General features: G+C 45.2%; 1 protein-coding gene across 4 annotated transcripts in view; it reads right to left on the bottom strand.

Annotated features, from left to right (window-relative positions):
* Nucleotides 1-2,765: 2,765 nt before the first annotated feature.
* CELF6 (CUGBP Elav-like family member 6) overlaps nt 2,766-15,928 on the bottom strand; it is a gene marked incomplete at both ends in the record, with an annotated part of 28,726 nt that continues 15,563 nt past the window's right edge. Inside the window, 9 exons of one of the 4 annotated variants that reach the window (XM_081085127.1) lie at nt 2,766-2,893; nt 3,489-3,632; nt 3,717-3,794; nt 4,061-4,123; nt 4,341-4,487; nt 4,581-4,713; nt 4,827-4,970; nt 5,141-5,220; nt 5,329-5,457. In XM_081085127.1, the coding sequence (XP_080941253.1) occupies nt 2,766-2,893; nt 3,489-3,632; nt 3,717-3,794; nt 4,061-4,123; nt 4,341-4,487; nt 4,581-4,713; nt 4,827-4,970; nt 5,141-5,220; nt 5,329-5,457 (1,046 nt within the window). The remainder of the gene's footprint in view (nt 2,894-3,488; nt 3,633-3,716; nt 3,795-4,060; nt 4,124-4,340; nt 4,488-4,580; nt 4,714-4,826; nt 4,971-5,140; nt 5,221-5,328; nt 5,458-15,928) is intronic. The other 3 variants (XM_081085128.1, XM_081085129.1, XM_081085130.1) reach the window with 3 other exon arrangements.

Below are 15,928 nucleotides of genomic sequence, written 5' to 3'. Positions count from 1 at the left end.
TCCTCCTAACTTTGAGTACTTAGAACATGCCTGAGCCCAGGCTCCTAGCACAGTGCTTAGAACCTAGTACTGAAGGGGCCTCTATACCTCTATGTGAACATCTGTTTGAATATGTAGGTGCTACCTAGCTCCATCAGTGTCTAGGGTGGTCAGTCTATGTGTCAGCATTGTGCTGATGTACAGATGCCCTTGACATTGGTTCTTCTCTCAGTTGAAAATTATTAATTGATATATACCATACCTTACCTGGTAATGTTATTACTGGATCTATTTTTCATCCCATTCCTTCCAAAAATGAGTCAAAGACAGAGGAAAAGGTAGGAATAGGTTTTCTTAAAAACTGTTATAAAGGACGAACCCTCTGATCCCACCCTCACATCCTTTGCTCTCTGATTTGCTATCAGATCAAAGGCCTCCAGCCTCAGCAACATCTGAGGATCAGAGTGCCCACCACACAGGTGGGGCCACAGACCAGTTTAATCCATGTCTATGGGGTGGAGAGAAAATTATCCTTCTGAGAAAAATATGTGCAAGTCCCTGCAGGCCCAGGAAAGGCTGGCAAAGGCAAGATGAATCATGGCGTTCTAAGCTGAAATCTTTTGCCCATCTCACAGATGCAAGCAGGAAGTACCACCATTGGTCAGCTTTATATGGCACCCACAGTATACAACAGACAGACAAAGACAGACAAAGCACACACCACTTCTAAGCTGAACACTGCTCACCATCTAGAAGCACCTTGGATAAGCACGTGAAACACTATTGCATAAGAAAGATATACTTTTTAAAGGAATGAAGAAGTATTTTGGCAAAACATCTACTCTCCCAGGTTGTAGGTAAAGAGGGACTTTAAATTCTGAACCTTCTAGATACTGAAAATTACTCCCTTCTTAATGGCTGTATATACAGCAGCAAACTTCCAAGTCTGTTGTCACAGCCCTCTACGTGTATTCTGAATCTACTTTACAGCTGGTCAAACTTAAAAATAGAAGGTGGCCTGGAGCAAGGGGACACTGGGGCTGGCTCCCGGTGAGGGCAATTAGGAGGTGTCTCGGCTCAGCCAAAGGCAGGGCCTCTGTCTATATGGAGAGGAAAGGGAAAAGCTAGGGTGGCCAAAACTCCCTTTTTCTTCCAGCCCAGAGAAGTAGTGGTTCCACAGGAAAGGCTGTCAGGAAAGAAAGGCAGGTTCCCACTCTTGGTGGTAAAGGCCAGGGCAGGCCAGAGTTCCTCCTGAAGCCTCTTCGGTGATGCTCTCTGTGTTTGGGTACTGTGGATTCACTGTTTCCATAACTCTCTTGTCACCTGCATCTGAGCCTAGACTTCAAGTCCTTATTTATTTTCAAAAGGCAGTGTGGGGAGATGGTTTAAGAGAGTAGGCAACACAGAACAACAATCTTTCTACAGCCTCCCTTTGAGTAGGCTTGGGCTTTTAAAGGTCTCCTTCACCCTGTCTCCTAGGGACATTTAAAGGCAGCTTTTATGAGACTCTATCTTTGTGTTTCTCTTTTATGTGTTTTGTTTTGTTTTGATATATATATATATATATATATATATATATATATATATATTCTTTAAAAAGCAATAGTCCTTTGGTCCCTAAACTCTAAGGAATGATATGATTTTGAATGAAGTAAATCTGAGCTTCCCTTGCAGAGAAGCCTCTGGCACCACCAAGTCCCTCTGCTGGTTCCCTTGACAGTCCATCTTCAGCCAGTCCCAGCTGCCTTTCCAGCCTGAGCTTTATGCCACAGGCATAGAACAACCCACTTGATGAAGACAATCTTTAAAGTGGCCTGAGCCCCAGGCACTGGCCTTGGGCCCAATCCACCTCCGTCTGCGGCTGCTCCTTCAAGAAGGGCTGCTTAAGCGCTTCTGTGCTTTTCCTCTCTTTCCTTCTTCTCACTCTTCTGAATCTGTTGTTGGTATTAATGATAAGGGACAGGGAGGTAGGGGGTGGGAGGCAAAAGTCAGTCTGGAGGGCAAGATAAGAATAGTAGCTTGCCCCGTCAGCTACATCTTAGGTGAGTGCCTGGGCCTCTCTTCTGGAGGAGCACAGCTACAGCAGGGCCCTGGTCAGCACCCTAGCCCAGCACCCACCCCAGAGGGGCTCCCTGGGGTAGCTCAAGTGAGGCAGGGCCATGAGGACCTTCTGAGATAGCGAATCTCTAAAAGTTTCAGGCAGTTAGCCCCACCAGAAACCTAACAGAGCCTGTCATCTTCCTCCCCATCACCCGCCAAGCCCTGCAGGTACTGCTTCTTCAGCGTACTTGCTTCTCTCCTTATCTCCATGTTAACTGCCATTTCCCCAGCTCTTACATCATGTTCCCTTTTTGCTTAAATTCTTCATGATTCTCCATCATCTTCAGGATAAAGTTCAAAATCATGGCCTTTAAGACCCTTCATAAGCTTGCCCAAACCTACTTTTCTAGTCTCATTTTCCATCCCCCTGCACTCCCATGGCCCCCTGTGGCTATCTCTGGAGTAAAAATAACTGGTTGGATCTAGTTCTTAATTATCTCTCCCAGAATATGGGGACGGGAAATGTTGTCTATTTTATCTCAGTTCTTGAACTAAAGGAAAATCACAAAGTCTCAAACTAAGGATTCCTCCTAACTCCTGACTCTTCTCTTCCAGACTTTTTCATAAATGAATGCCCCAACATCCCAAAAAGAACAGAAAGCTGAGAGGGTCTCGGTCACTCAAACCCCATTTGCCTGGGGTTCCACCAAGGACTCACCTTTCTGTGACTGGTCAGTGAGAGCAGATCAGTAAGGCCTGTTGGCATCCTTGGGCCTCTTTAGCTGGACCTTGAGCCTCTTCATGCCAATTTGAAAGCCATTCATGGCCTGAATAGCTGTCTGGGCACTGGTTGGATTGTCAAAGCTAACAAACCCTGGGGGTTTAGGCACAGAGGTTAGCTGGGAACTCTGCTTGGCAGAGCCTCTTTTCTCTCTGACCAGCCTCCTCTCCCTTCCCCTCAGGCCAGTTCCATCAAACATATACCCCTCTACACTCCATTGTTTGCACATACATGTACACACACTCATACTTACATGGTCAAATGGTTTGAATTTTATAAAAGTGTGAGTCTTGGAAGGACAGGAAGCAATTCTGAGTATGGGTGTTGGTTGGGGTATTTTCCTGTCTTTCCCTAGCATGGGTTGACTCCCTCCTCAACTCCCCTTCTTGTCCTCTGAACTTCAGTTGGAGTTGGAAGGGATCTCTGGTCCAGACCCCGACACCTCCTGTCCTGGCTAGACTCTAAAGCCTGACCTGGTCAAACATCTTCCAGATACCTGACCTTGCCAGATAAACCTGAATTAAATTTGTTCCTGGTCTGGGCTTAGCTCCACCACTGGTCTGTAACTCTGCTTTGTGCTATATGCTCAGTCTTTGGGAATCATTGACTTATGGAGGAACAATCTTAGGCTCTGTAAGGAATCTTAAAGTTGGCAGTGGGGGAGGCTCAGGGATTGGGCTCAGCTTACCGAAGCACTTGCTCTGGTTGGTGGCTCGATCCACAAAGACTTTGGCAGAGACGACAGCTCCAAAGGGCAGGAATGTCTGTATGAGTTCTGCATCACCAAACTCCTGAGGCAGGTGATAGATGAAGAGGTTACAGCCTTCGGGGCCTGTAGGAACAACAGCAGGCTGGTTCAGGGAAGGGACCCTGAGTCCAGCCCCACCAGGTCCTGATGTCCAGCCCTGTCCCTCACCTTCTCTTTGCTGCTGGGGCAGGGCTGAAGGCTGCTGAGGGAAAGCTGTGCTCACTGGGGCATAGGCTGATGGGTAGGCTGGTGAAGACAGAGGTGGGAGTGGGCAGTGAACCCCAGGAGCCATCCCCCAAGCAGGGCCCCATCTGCCTGGCCAACTTTGACCAATTCAGCCCAGTCCACGGTAACCCTCACCCTTAGAGAGGCCATTCTAGGCCCAGGGGTCAGGGGATGGGAGGGTTGACTCCTCAGAAAAGAGCATAATCCCCCCACCCCTCACCCCCAATTTCCCTATTCCTTTCTGGGACCTTTCAAACCCTCCCAGGCTGCGCAGAGCCCAGTGAAACCTGCGTAGTGGTGCATCCCAGCGTAGGCCTGCTGCAGCGGGTCAGCCACACCTGGGCTCTGGGCTGGGGAGAGAAGGGCACAAGGCCACAGTGAAGGCCTGCGGGTCGGCAGGGTGAAAGGCAACAGGGAGAGAGGAGAAATCCTTTCCAGGGAGACACCCCCCCCCCCCACACACACACACCCTGCTCTCCCCAACTCCCCGTATCCCCTCACCCTCGCCCCCGCTCCTCACTCCATTTCGGGGAGATTTTGGCGGAGCGGGGGCGGGAGGGGGCCCACCTGGGTAAGGGGAGAGCCCATTATTGTAGAGGGTGTCAGGGCCCGGCTGCCCGTTGGTCTGAGGGGTCAGGGAGTTGAATCCATTGACTCCGAAAGGTGCCGGGAGCCCCGGAAGCGCGCCCGGGCCACCGCCAGGAGGGGAGTTGGCTGCAGGTGTCGGAGGAGGTGGCAGAGTCAGGCCGCAGCCGCCCTCCGGGCCTCTCCCCCCCTCGCCCGTTACCCCTCCCCCCCCCTCAGTACCTGCCGCGGGTAGCAGCGGTGTGGCAACTAGGCTGAAGGCCGCCACGTGCTGCATCTGTGCGGCCACCGCAGCCACCGGGCCTAGTCCCGGGCCCTGGGCCGCTGCCAGCAGGGCCGCCTGCTGCTGCAGGATCTTTGGGAGGGAAGAGGGGCTGTGGATGGCCCAGCGGCGGGCAGCTGCTCCAGCTCCCGACCCGGCCTGGCCCACCGCCAGCCCACTGCGTCCTCCAGGGACCGGGCACCTACCGCCGTGGTGTAGGCTCCGCAGGCGCCGAAGGGCAGCGGCGCCGGGTGGAAGACGCCCAGCTGGCCCGCCATCTGCTGCATGCGACGCAGGGCTCGCTCCCGGTCCGTGTCCGCCAGCTTGACCACGAGGCTGGATGAGGCACCCTGGGCAGGGCAGGGGAGGCCACGGTGACTGGTCCAGACCTCCCAGTCTTGGCCCTGGGCTGAGCGCCTTGCACATCAGGCCCTTTCCTAGGGCACTGATCATATGTGGGGAGGAGGAGCCCGTCCCCACCCCACTGGCCTCACCCTCGGCCCCTGGTGCCCGCCCTCACCGCCATGGTCCGGCTGCCGTGCAGACTCTGGATGGCCGCCTGAGCTTCCCCCTGACTCCCAAACTTCACAAAGGCACAGCCTGGGGCAGGACAGAGGGATTGGGTGGCTCAGGCCACAGGGGCCAAAGGGTCATGTGGCTCAGTGAGAGTCAGAATCACCAGGAAATCCTGGGGTCGGCTCAAGTCACCTTTACTGGTGCCATCCGGGCTCCGCAAGACAGTGCACTCCTCGATATGGCCGAAAGGCTGGAACAGGCGTCTGACATCATCCTCACCCTGCTGCTTCCCCAGCATCCCCACAAACAGCTTTCGGTCCTCTGGGGACAAATTCAGGAGTGATTTAGGGACCCTAAGTCCTCTTGGACTCCCCAGAGTAGCCAGAGGAACTTAGGAAGGCAGCCCACCACAGTCTAGCAAGGAAGAGATGTAGGGAGTGAGAAGGTAGGGAGCTACGAGGTTGGGTTTCTTTGAGGGGCAGGATGATCTGCAGACAGATCTGGAGTAAAGGAATTCAACCCAGATTTCCATCAGGAAACCCGGGGTCTTAGAAAAAGTGGACAGACTCACTGCTGCTCTTGTGGAAATGGACTAGTTTGATATCTTTGGTTGGGTGGAGCCCTGTATGCATCTTTTATAGGTGTGACCTTTCTGTTCTTAAAGTTTGGAAAAGGCCATTTTTGGACCATTTCTGCCCTATTAAGGGAGGAGGTGCTCAGAGAAGGCCTTCGTATTCATACTGGGTCTGGAGAAGAGAATTATACCCTTGTGGGTTAGCCTGATGGCAGTGGATAGAATCGATGTCCCTTCCTGCTCCAGTCGAGGGTTCTGGATCAAAAAGCAGCACCAGAAGCAGTTAACTCATCATTTTGTCTCATCCCCTGACACTGAACTATGGAATGACGACTCCCAAACCCCAGCACCGAATTCAACTTGGGTGCTCCCAGAGACCTAAAGAGGGCAGGAATCTTGGGTTCCTAAGCCTCCAGCATTATCATTTCTCCCACTATACTTGCTAACCCCCTGACCCCTTTTCTTACCTCCCACATCCACCCTTCCCTCACTGAGCTGCCAGAGCCCTCACTGAGCCCTTTCTGACTTTCTCTATTTTCCTGTCCTGATCCCTCTCCAGGAGGAACAAGTTCTGCCTATAGACCTGGATGGCTACCTGAGAACAAATCTGATCCCTCCCCATGTCCACCCTTCCTCTGGGAGTGGCAGAGAGACCAGGAAAGGGACTGTAAGCTGGACTGTGTTCCTTGGAGAAAGCTGGAGAGCTGGAGCTGGACATTCAGTAAATCAGGCCTCAGGAACGCTATCCAGGAGTCTGGGGTAGAGAGGTCTAATCCACAGGACCTGCTGTCAAAGCCCTGCTTCTTTCTGCATCAAGGTAAGTCTCTGAATTTGGGATGGGCCTTTTTCCAGGTGATACAAGTTGGGAGAGAGGAAGTGGGTGGGAATCTGGCTTCAGGCTTCACCTTCAAGGACCTGGAGCCCAAGAAAACCCATCCCAAAGTCCTTTACTCCTTCACAAGCATGGCTAGGCTCATGGGGTCCTTGGATCCCAGGCGCAACAGAGCAAGGCTGGTGAGAGTCAAAAGGAAGAACAGACTGTCTGAAGTTAGCAGTGGAGGGAATCTCCAACAAGGCTATATGTGTGTCCATATTTCACCTGGATGGTGTGGGATTCAGCCCTGGCTTTCCTGGGTACCCAGAGGTGTCTGTCAGTCAATGCCGTGTTTGTGTGGAGGGTGGGGGCTGTAGGAATAGTGTGAGACAGGCATAGTGTGTTTCAGCAGAATCTGTCCAGAGGATTACTGCCCAGCCAGCCCTGAGGGAGAAGAGATAGATAATGTACTTGTGGCCAGAATTCTAGAGGAGTTGCTGACCTTCTGTAGTGAGAGTATAATCTGGTGGGTGTGCTCCACTTCTGGGAGTGTTAGCCACAAAGCAGTGCCATTGGAACATACCACTGGTTTCTCAACCTTTAAAAAAAGCAGTGGAATCCATTGTTCTAACAAAATATTAGGATGAAGCTCAAAATATAGGAGAAAAGCAAAACTGCTCCGACTGAGGTCAGAGAAGTGTGTGTGTGTGTGTGTGTGTGTGTGTGTGTGTGTGTGTGTCTGCATGCTGGAGTTCCTCTTGCTTCATTTCCCCCTAATATCCCCTAGATGGGGCTCCAAGGAAACTTCTTTGAAAACCACTGACCTAAAAAGAGAATAGAGTTCCAGAGGGTGTATGAAGAGGGATCTGTGATCATCCTATTCAGACACCTGAGAAGACAGGAAAGGTCTTCCATGAATCTCTTGACCAGTATGATGTTGGTGGCTTTGCTTTGCCATTGGAGGATAAGCCTCATTTGGTCAGGGAATCAAACCCCAGAAGACTGTGTCATTGGTCTGAGGTTGAACATTTAAATATGTTCATGGGGCTACATAAGGCCCAGGAGGAGTTGGAGAAAATCTTAGGGCCTCCAGAGTCCCAAACTTAAAGTGGCTTCATGATGCCCTAAATTATAGTGCAGCTGTGCCATTGGGAAGGGTCTACAAGATAGTCATTGTACCTAGGTAAGATGTCATGCCATATGGACCAGCATTCAGATAGGTAGGAAAAGAGAGATGTCAAGGCTAAGATAACACCCCCAGGATGGGAAAGAGAGTTGTGTGGATAGTAGTCTTATCTTTTATCTACTCTTCTTCTTGTTGATCTTTTCTGCATGTGGTTGTCAGTTCAAGGTCATATTACAGACCATGAAATTCTATGATCCTTTTTTTCCAGTTAGAGTCTCCCAAGTTTCAAATTTCCATTTCCATTACAAGGCATCAACCCTATGGCTCTGGGCTACTGGGCTGTACAGAATTTGAAACTGAAATGAGGCCAGGATATAGGCTGGGCTCTGTGCTGCCTGTTTCCCAGGTATCACCTTGAATCTTGATACTCTCTGCCATTTTACAGGGATCTGAATGGTGTTTGGCAGGTGACAGTGACCATAAGTCTTAGGTGATTCTTAAATGGTAGAATACATTTTCCATAGCCCTCAAGATTTGGAGGGCTGATCAATGCCCCAAGGGAGAGATAATGATGTGATTTAGTCCAGATAATTCAATTTCCTCCAGGTCAAACTCTACCAGTTTGGTAAAAAAGAAAAAAGAAGAAAAAGGAGTCTATAAGAAGTAGGTCTGAAATGGCTGAATAAAAGCATCCCTTGGGTGGTAGATGGGTCCCTAGAAAGATCGGAATATCAGACAGGGAGGTTCAACCTTCCTGAAGTGGGAGGAATAAAAAAGATAGCATCAGTGTGGAGTTGAGACATGGTGTTGGAAAGTTGAATGGTATGCATTTTTCTGTTGGCAACAAATGTGTACTCCTTGCTCTTTTATCAAATACTTTTTTGAAACCGAACCAAGTTGTTTGGGTCCAAGAGGCCTATCCCCATGATGCTGGTCAAACAGGTCAGGGACTCTAATCTAGCAAATGATGGGGTTTAGAGTCCAGAGTCAGTCCACTCCATCTTCTTCAGGAATGGCACCAAGATGCTATTCAAGAAGGGAGGCCTTGCCTCAAGTTGTCCCAGAGGAATTCCTGAGGTATTTTCAAGTTTCTGGCCTCTAGGTCCCTCATAACCACTCACCTCCATATAGGATGTCATGATTATACAAACTATGTAAGGGCAAGGTTTCAGCATTGAGATACCAACCATCAACCACCAAACACATCCTAAAATACTAGTCCACCTTTCCTTCCAAATACCAACGCAGGAGTTTCTGCTGGTGGCAGCATTTGGAGCAAAGCATCTCTCCATGTGTTCTTAGGGATAACTGAAGCTTAAGGAGCCAAGGAAGACTGGGAATTAACATGAAGGAAATATCCAAGGCAAAGAGTCTTCTGGCAAGATCTGATGAGTGTCAAGAAGGCCTTTAATTGCACACACACGCACATCCCTCTTAGAACTAATAAATTGAGTTTTTAGGAACCAAGATGGCGGCATAGGTTAACGCAGGAGTTTGCTGCCTTGAACAACTACTTCAAAAGTGAAACTAAAAGACAGAACGGACATCACCCAGAACCACAGGAATGCTGGCTGAGTGGAAGTCCTACAACTAGGAGGAAAGAGAAACGCATACGGACACTCAGAGGAGGCGCAGTGCTGAAGTCAAATTCTGAAGTGCAGAGTGCGCGGAGCGGGCTGGCGGCTGAGGGCGTGGTTGGCGTTTTCAATTGGGAGGGAGTCGCAGACTCTGAGCTCCAGATACAGGCGAGTCTTTAGGGACCCAGACTCAAACAGGAGAAGCGGGACTGTCTGGCTTCGGTCAGAGCGAGTGCAGCTTTCTCTCCGAGGTTTGCAGCGGTCACTGGGACTCAGAGAGGCAGAGCCCCTGGGGACAGGACTGAGAGCCGCCATAACTGCTCTCTCCAGCCCACCCTGTTGATCCTGTGCGACCCGCCCCGCCCAAGCCCTGCACAGAGGCATTTGCCGGATAGCCTCAGGCAAAGGCTAGATTAGCACCTCCCTAGAGGACAGAAGTTCTCTCACTGCAGACACAGCTGATTCTCACAGCCACTTGGCCTGGAGGTCAAACCCTCCCTGGTATTAGCTACAACAGTCAAGGCTTAACTACAAGACTGCGCACAAAGACCACTAGGGGGTGCAACAAGAAAGCATAAAAAAATGCGGAGACAAAGAAACAGGACAAAATTGTCAATGGAAGATATAGAGTTCAGAACCACACTTTTAAGGTCTCTCAAGAACTGTTTAGAAGCCGCCGATAAACTTAATGAGATCTACAAGAAAACTAATGAGACCCTCGATGTTATGTTGGGGAACCAACTAGAAATTAAGCATACATGGACTGAAATAATGAATATTATACAGACTCCTGACAGCAGACCAGAGGAGCGCAAGAATCAAGTCAATGATTTGAAATGCGAGGAAGCAAAAAACACCCAACCGGAGGGGCGGAATGAAAAAAGAATCCAAAAATGCGAGGATAGTGTAAGGAGCCTCTGGGACAGCTTCAAGCGTACCAACATCAGAATTATAGGGGTGCCAGAAGATGAGAGAGAGCAAGATATTGAAAACCTATTTGAAGAAATAATGACAGAAAACTTCCCCTATGGATGAGGACAGTGGGTGGGGAGTGAGGGCGGAGGGTGAGTTATGGGGGGGGAGGGAAAGAGGAACAAATGTAATAATCTAAACAATAAAGATTTAATTTAAAAAAAAGTACTAATAAATTAAGCAAAGTTGCAGAATACAAAATTAACAAATAAAAGTCAGCTGTGGCCCTGGCAGGTATGCTCAGTGGTTAGAGTGTTGGTTTGATTTATGGTCAAGGGCATGTACCTGGGTTGCAGGTTCAATTCCCAGTGCCGGTGGGCATGTGCAGGAGGCAACCAATTGATGTATTTCTCTCATATTGATATCTCTCTCTCTCTTTCTCTTTCCACTTTCTCTAAAAGCAATGGAAAAAATATCCTTGGGTGAGGATCAAAAATAATTTTTTTAACTCAGTTGTATTCCTCTACGCTAGTAGTGAACAATATGAACAGGAAATTATGAAAATAATTTCAATTATAATAGTATCAAAATGAATAAACTTAGGAATAAACTTAACCAAGGAGGCAAAAGACTTATACCCTGAAAACTACAAAATATTGCTGAACTTAAAGAAGATGTAAATAAATGGAAGATAATCCCTGTTAATGATTGAAAGACATGATATTGTTAAATGTCAACATTACCCAAAGTAGTGATTTGATCTACAAATTTAATGCAATCTCTGTCAAAATCCCAATGGCATTTTGGTAGAAATAAAAATCCATTCTAAAATTCACATGGACTCTTAAGAGACTCTGAATAACCAAAGCAATCTTGAAAAAGAAGCAAGTTGTGCTCTGGCTCAGTTGGTTGAGCATCATCCATGTACTGAAAGGTTGCTGGTTCAATTCTTGGTCAGGGCACATGTCCAAGTTGCAGGCTCGATCCCTGGTTAGGGATTGTGGGGGAGGTGGCCGATTGATGTTTTTCTCTCTATCCCTCTCCCTTTCTCTCTCTCTGAAATCAATAAACATTTCTTTTTTAAAGAAGCAAGTTGAAGGTCTCACACTTCCTGATTTTAAAACTATTACAGCTTTTCTGGTATGGCTCAGTGGTTGGGTGTCAACTCATGAACCAAGAGGTCCTCCATTTGACTCCCAGTAAGGGCACATGCCTCAATTGTGGGCTTGATCCCCTGTAGAGGGTGTGCAGGAGGAAGCTGATTAATGTGTCTCTCTCATCAATGTTTCTCTCTATTCCTCTCCCTTCCTCTCTCTCTAAAAAAAAATCAATGAAAACATATTTAAAAAATAAAATGTAAAAGCTTATTACAAAGCTATAGTAATCCAACAATGTGATACTGGCATACAGACAGACACATAGATCAGTGGAATAGTATAGAGAGCCCAGAAGTAAGGCCTTGCATATATGGTCAAATGATTTTGACACAAGTGCCAGTCTTTTCAACAAATGGTGCTGAAAAAATTGGATGTTTACATGCAAAAGAATAAAGTTGGACTGCTACCTCACATCATATAAAAAATGAGCTGAAAATGGATCAAAGACCTAAACATAAGTGCTAACACTATAAAAGTCTTAGAAGTGAACATAGGGGGAAAGCTTCATGACCTTGTATTTGACAGTGATTTCTTGGATATGACACCAAAAGCATAAGCAACAAAAGTAAAAATAGATAAATTGTATGACAACAAAATTAAAAACTTCTGTGCATCAAAGGACACAATCAGAGTGAAAAGGCAATCTAAAAAATGGAAGAAAATATTTGCAAATCATATACCTGATAAGGGTTTATATCCAGAATATATAGAAAGCTCCTGACAATAATAAACCAAATAATCTATTTTAAAAATGAGCAAAGGACTTAAACAGACATCTCTCCAAAGAAGATATGCAAATGACCAAGAAGCACATGAAAAGATGCTCAACAACATTAAGCAGTAAGGAAATGCAAACCAAAACCACAATGAGCTAGCAACTTACACCCATTAGGATGATTGTTATAAAAAACAAAAACAAAAACTGCTAGTGTTGCAGCAAAGATGTAGAGAAATTGCAACCCTTGTGCATTGTTGGTGGGAATGTAAAATGATATTACCACTATAAAAATCAGTATGGTGCTTCCTTACAGTATTGTACCCATTAAACAATAATTCCCCATTCATCTTCCCTCAAGACCCTGGTAACCATCGTTCTACCTTCTGTTTTTATAAGTTTGGCAACTCTGGATACCTCATAAAAGTGGAATCATGCAGTATTTGTCTTTGTGACTGGCTTATTTATTATTTTTTAAAAAAATAAATATGGAATTATCATGTGATCTAGCAATACCAGTTCTGGGTATATATCCAAAAGAATTGAAAACAGGTTCTCAAGGAGATATTTGTGCATTCATGTTCACAGTAGCATTATCCATAATAGGAAGCAACCCAAATGTCTATCAACCAATGAATGCATAAACAAAATGTACATACATACAATGGAATATTATTCAGGCTTTAAAAGGAAGGAAATTCTGATACATGCTACAACACAGATGAACTTTGAGGACAATATGCCAAGTGAAATAAGCCAGTCACAAAGACAAATACCGCATGATTCCACTCATATAAGGTATCCAGAGTTGCCAAACTCATAAAAACAGAAGGTAGAATGATGGCTATCAGGGGCTTGAGGGAGGATGAATGGGGAATTATTGTTTAATGGTACAAAGTTTAAGTTTTGTAAGATGAAAGAGTTCTGGAAAAGGGTTTCGCACAATGTGAATATAGTTAATACTACTGAACTGTGCGCTTAAAAATGGTAAAGTTTGTTATCTCTAATTTACCACAATAAAAAATAAATAAAAATAAGGTAAAGAAGGGCTTTAAGGATGGCCAAAAATTAGGGACTTAGATCAAAAAAGTATTGTGTCATCATCCTAATCCAGGAGGGGAAAAGGAAAGGTAAACCCAGTATGACTTCCAGATTCCCTTAAAAGAGAAGACTTTCAGCCTCCCATGGTGCTTTTGCCTTTTGCAGGCTGTGCAACTGTACCTGAAGGGCTTGTAAGACATTCCGCCATGTCCATGGCCTAAAAGTGTTACAACGATCAGCTTTGGCCAAACCACTCTGAGCTAAGCTGAAGGAAAGCATTTCTTTCTTTTTTTAAAGTATATTTTTATTGATTTCAGAGAGGAAGGGAGAGGGAGAGAAAAATCGAAACATCAATGATGAGAGAATCATTGATCGGCTGCCTCCTGCACACCCCACAACCAGGATCGAGCCCACAACTCTGACCGGTGATAGATCCTTCTGATCTTTCAACCAGGAATTGAACTGTGACCTCCTGGTTTGTAGGTCGATACTCAATCACTGAACCACGCCAGCAGGGCAGAAAGCATTTCTTTTTACCTTTGGAAGTAGAATGCATTTTAGGAAGTGAAATGTTAACCTGAGTAAAGTCTTAAGCAGTACTATGAAACTTATCCAGCCAGGTCTTAGTCGGAAGAATACTTTTTAGAATTAAGTAAGTATAAGGATCAAAGACAGAGATGACTGCCAACTGACAGAATAGTTGCTGCTAAGGTTCATACTTTATTTCAGTCAGAGGACATGTTCCACTATTATGAAATACTAAAAAGTCTAGCTTAAAATTTAACTGGAACTCAATGTTCAGTTGTTATTAAATACTGAATTAAATAAAATCTTAGGAAAATTTGGAAAAGAGGGCTCACCTAGTTAGATAATAATATATGTCTATTACTCAAAATCTAGGCTGATATTTAAACAAGCCCTTGCAAATTCAGGCAAAAATTACTTAATTATAGGATGGGGATAGAAGGGTTGATATGAAGACAAATGACTGGATTTTGAATTAAATCAAGTTTCAAGATTAAAAAAGAGATGCTCACCTCAGAGAATGCTTAAAATTTTAGTTAAAAAAATAAAGTGGCCCTGGTTGGTGTGGTTCAGTTGGTTGGGCATGTCCTGTGCACCGAGGGTTGCTGGTTGGATTCTGGGTCAGGGCACATTCAGGCTCAATCTCTAGTGGAGACAACTGATTGATGTCTCACTACTCTCACACTGATGTTTCTCTCTCTTTCTCTCCTTTTCTCGTTCTCTAAAAATTAATTAAAAAATCTTTAAAAAATAAAGTGAAAAGAGTGCATGGATTGATTACTTAACCTATTTCTGTACCTTAGGAATCTTGGATACAGAAATATTTGCTGAGTAAAAAAGACAGCAAAGTTGGGGAATGGAACAAGCAGAGCAATCACCATTGTGATTTATGACTTTATCGATTTTATGCTATGAAATTTGAAAGAGAGGAGAGAATATACAGTTCAATGATTTTGTAGATTTTGCCTTAGGACTGAAGAATACTTTTCCTATAAGATTGGTGCTTATAATTTAATGTATTTTTCTTAGTGCTTTCATAGTAGAAATACCATAAGTTAGGAAAAATCAACCGCAGTCCTCATGCTGAAGACCAAAATAAAATAGACCTATTCAGTTACCATTGTCTGAGAGATTTGGGGATCTCTAGCTCTGACCTCATATAATTTGAGGTTAACATTTTGAAATGTATGAATCTTGAATTATTATGCAGGCCAAGATTTTAATGTTTACATTTAAATAAATCCAAATGCTGCAGGAAAAGTTTTTGGCACTATGTATGTTTACTGTAGAAGTGGGTGCCTTTAGTATATTAGAAGATAATTTTATTTAGGAAAATTAGATGCATCTTCCTTTGAGAGTATACTGCTCAGTGCCCCAGGATATAAAATATAGGCATGGAGTATATGAACAGCGTGAATTTAGCTACAAAATTTATGCGAACTGGTTGGGATACATTAAAAGGCTGCTATAATATAGTCATGAAGACCTGGATGACCATCTGGCACTCCAAGTGTTACCAAGGCTGTAGGGGATGGCCTTGGAAGAAGAGGACCCCAGCACCTCCTAAAAGGCAGATCCTGTTGTGTTACTGCTATTATTGTGTTGCAAGCATTGAATGTGCATGTTACCAATATCTTCTATAAGTAATACAATGTGTTTAAAATGCAGATATTTCAACCACAAACCTCATGTCTCTTCATTAAAAACAAGAGAAAGACTACTCTGTTGATTGGCATAAGGTAAAGTAAGCATTTTTGTGTAGAAGGTAAATGGGAAAAAAAGGAGTCTTTGGGCCAAAGAAGCAAACCTGATAGGTTTGGTTAGACTCTCACAGTGCTGGTCCACTTTAAAAATTGAGTTAGTTGGCAACATTTAATATAATTAAAATGTATTTTTTAAAATTAAATTATGACAGTCTCATCCACTTAGGGTTACTCACCTGACTCCTGTAGCATTTGAATTGGTGACCCCAATTTTATGGAAAGAAAAACCTAATAATCCGTTGAAGAAAAAAATAGCAGAATTTTGGAAGATTATTTTTGCCTTGATACCCCTTGGATTATGCCTTGATACCAGTCTTTTTAAAAAATATGTTTTTATTGAATTTAGAGAGAAAGGGAGAGGGAGAGAGAGGTAGAAACATCAATGATTAGAATCACTGATTGGTTGCCTCTTGCACGCCCACTACTGGGGATTGAGCCCACAACCAGGCATGTGCCCCTGACTGGAATTGAACCTGGGACCCTTCAGTCCGAAGGCCAGCACTCTATCCACTGAGCCAAACCAACTAGGGCTGATTCCAGTATTCTTATCAGATATAAAAATTACTGTTAGGCAATCATTATTAGGGA

Source organism: Myotis nattereri, assembly GCF_964212035.1.
Source record: "Myotis nattereri genome assembly, chromosome: 1".
In the NCBI taxonomy this organism is placed as follows: Eukaryota; Metazoa; Chordata; class Mammalia; order Chiroptera; family Vespertilionidae; genus Myotis; species Myotis nattereri.
The sequence above is the reverse complement of the archived record's forward strand: the minus strand, read 5'-3'. Positions and strand labels throughout refer to the sequence as shown.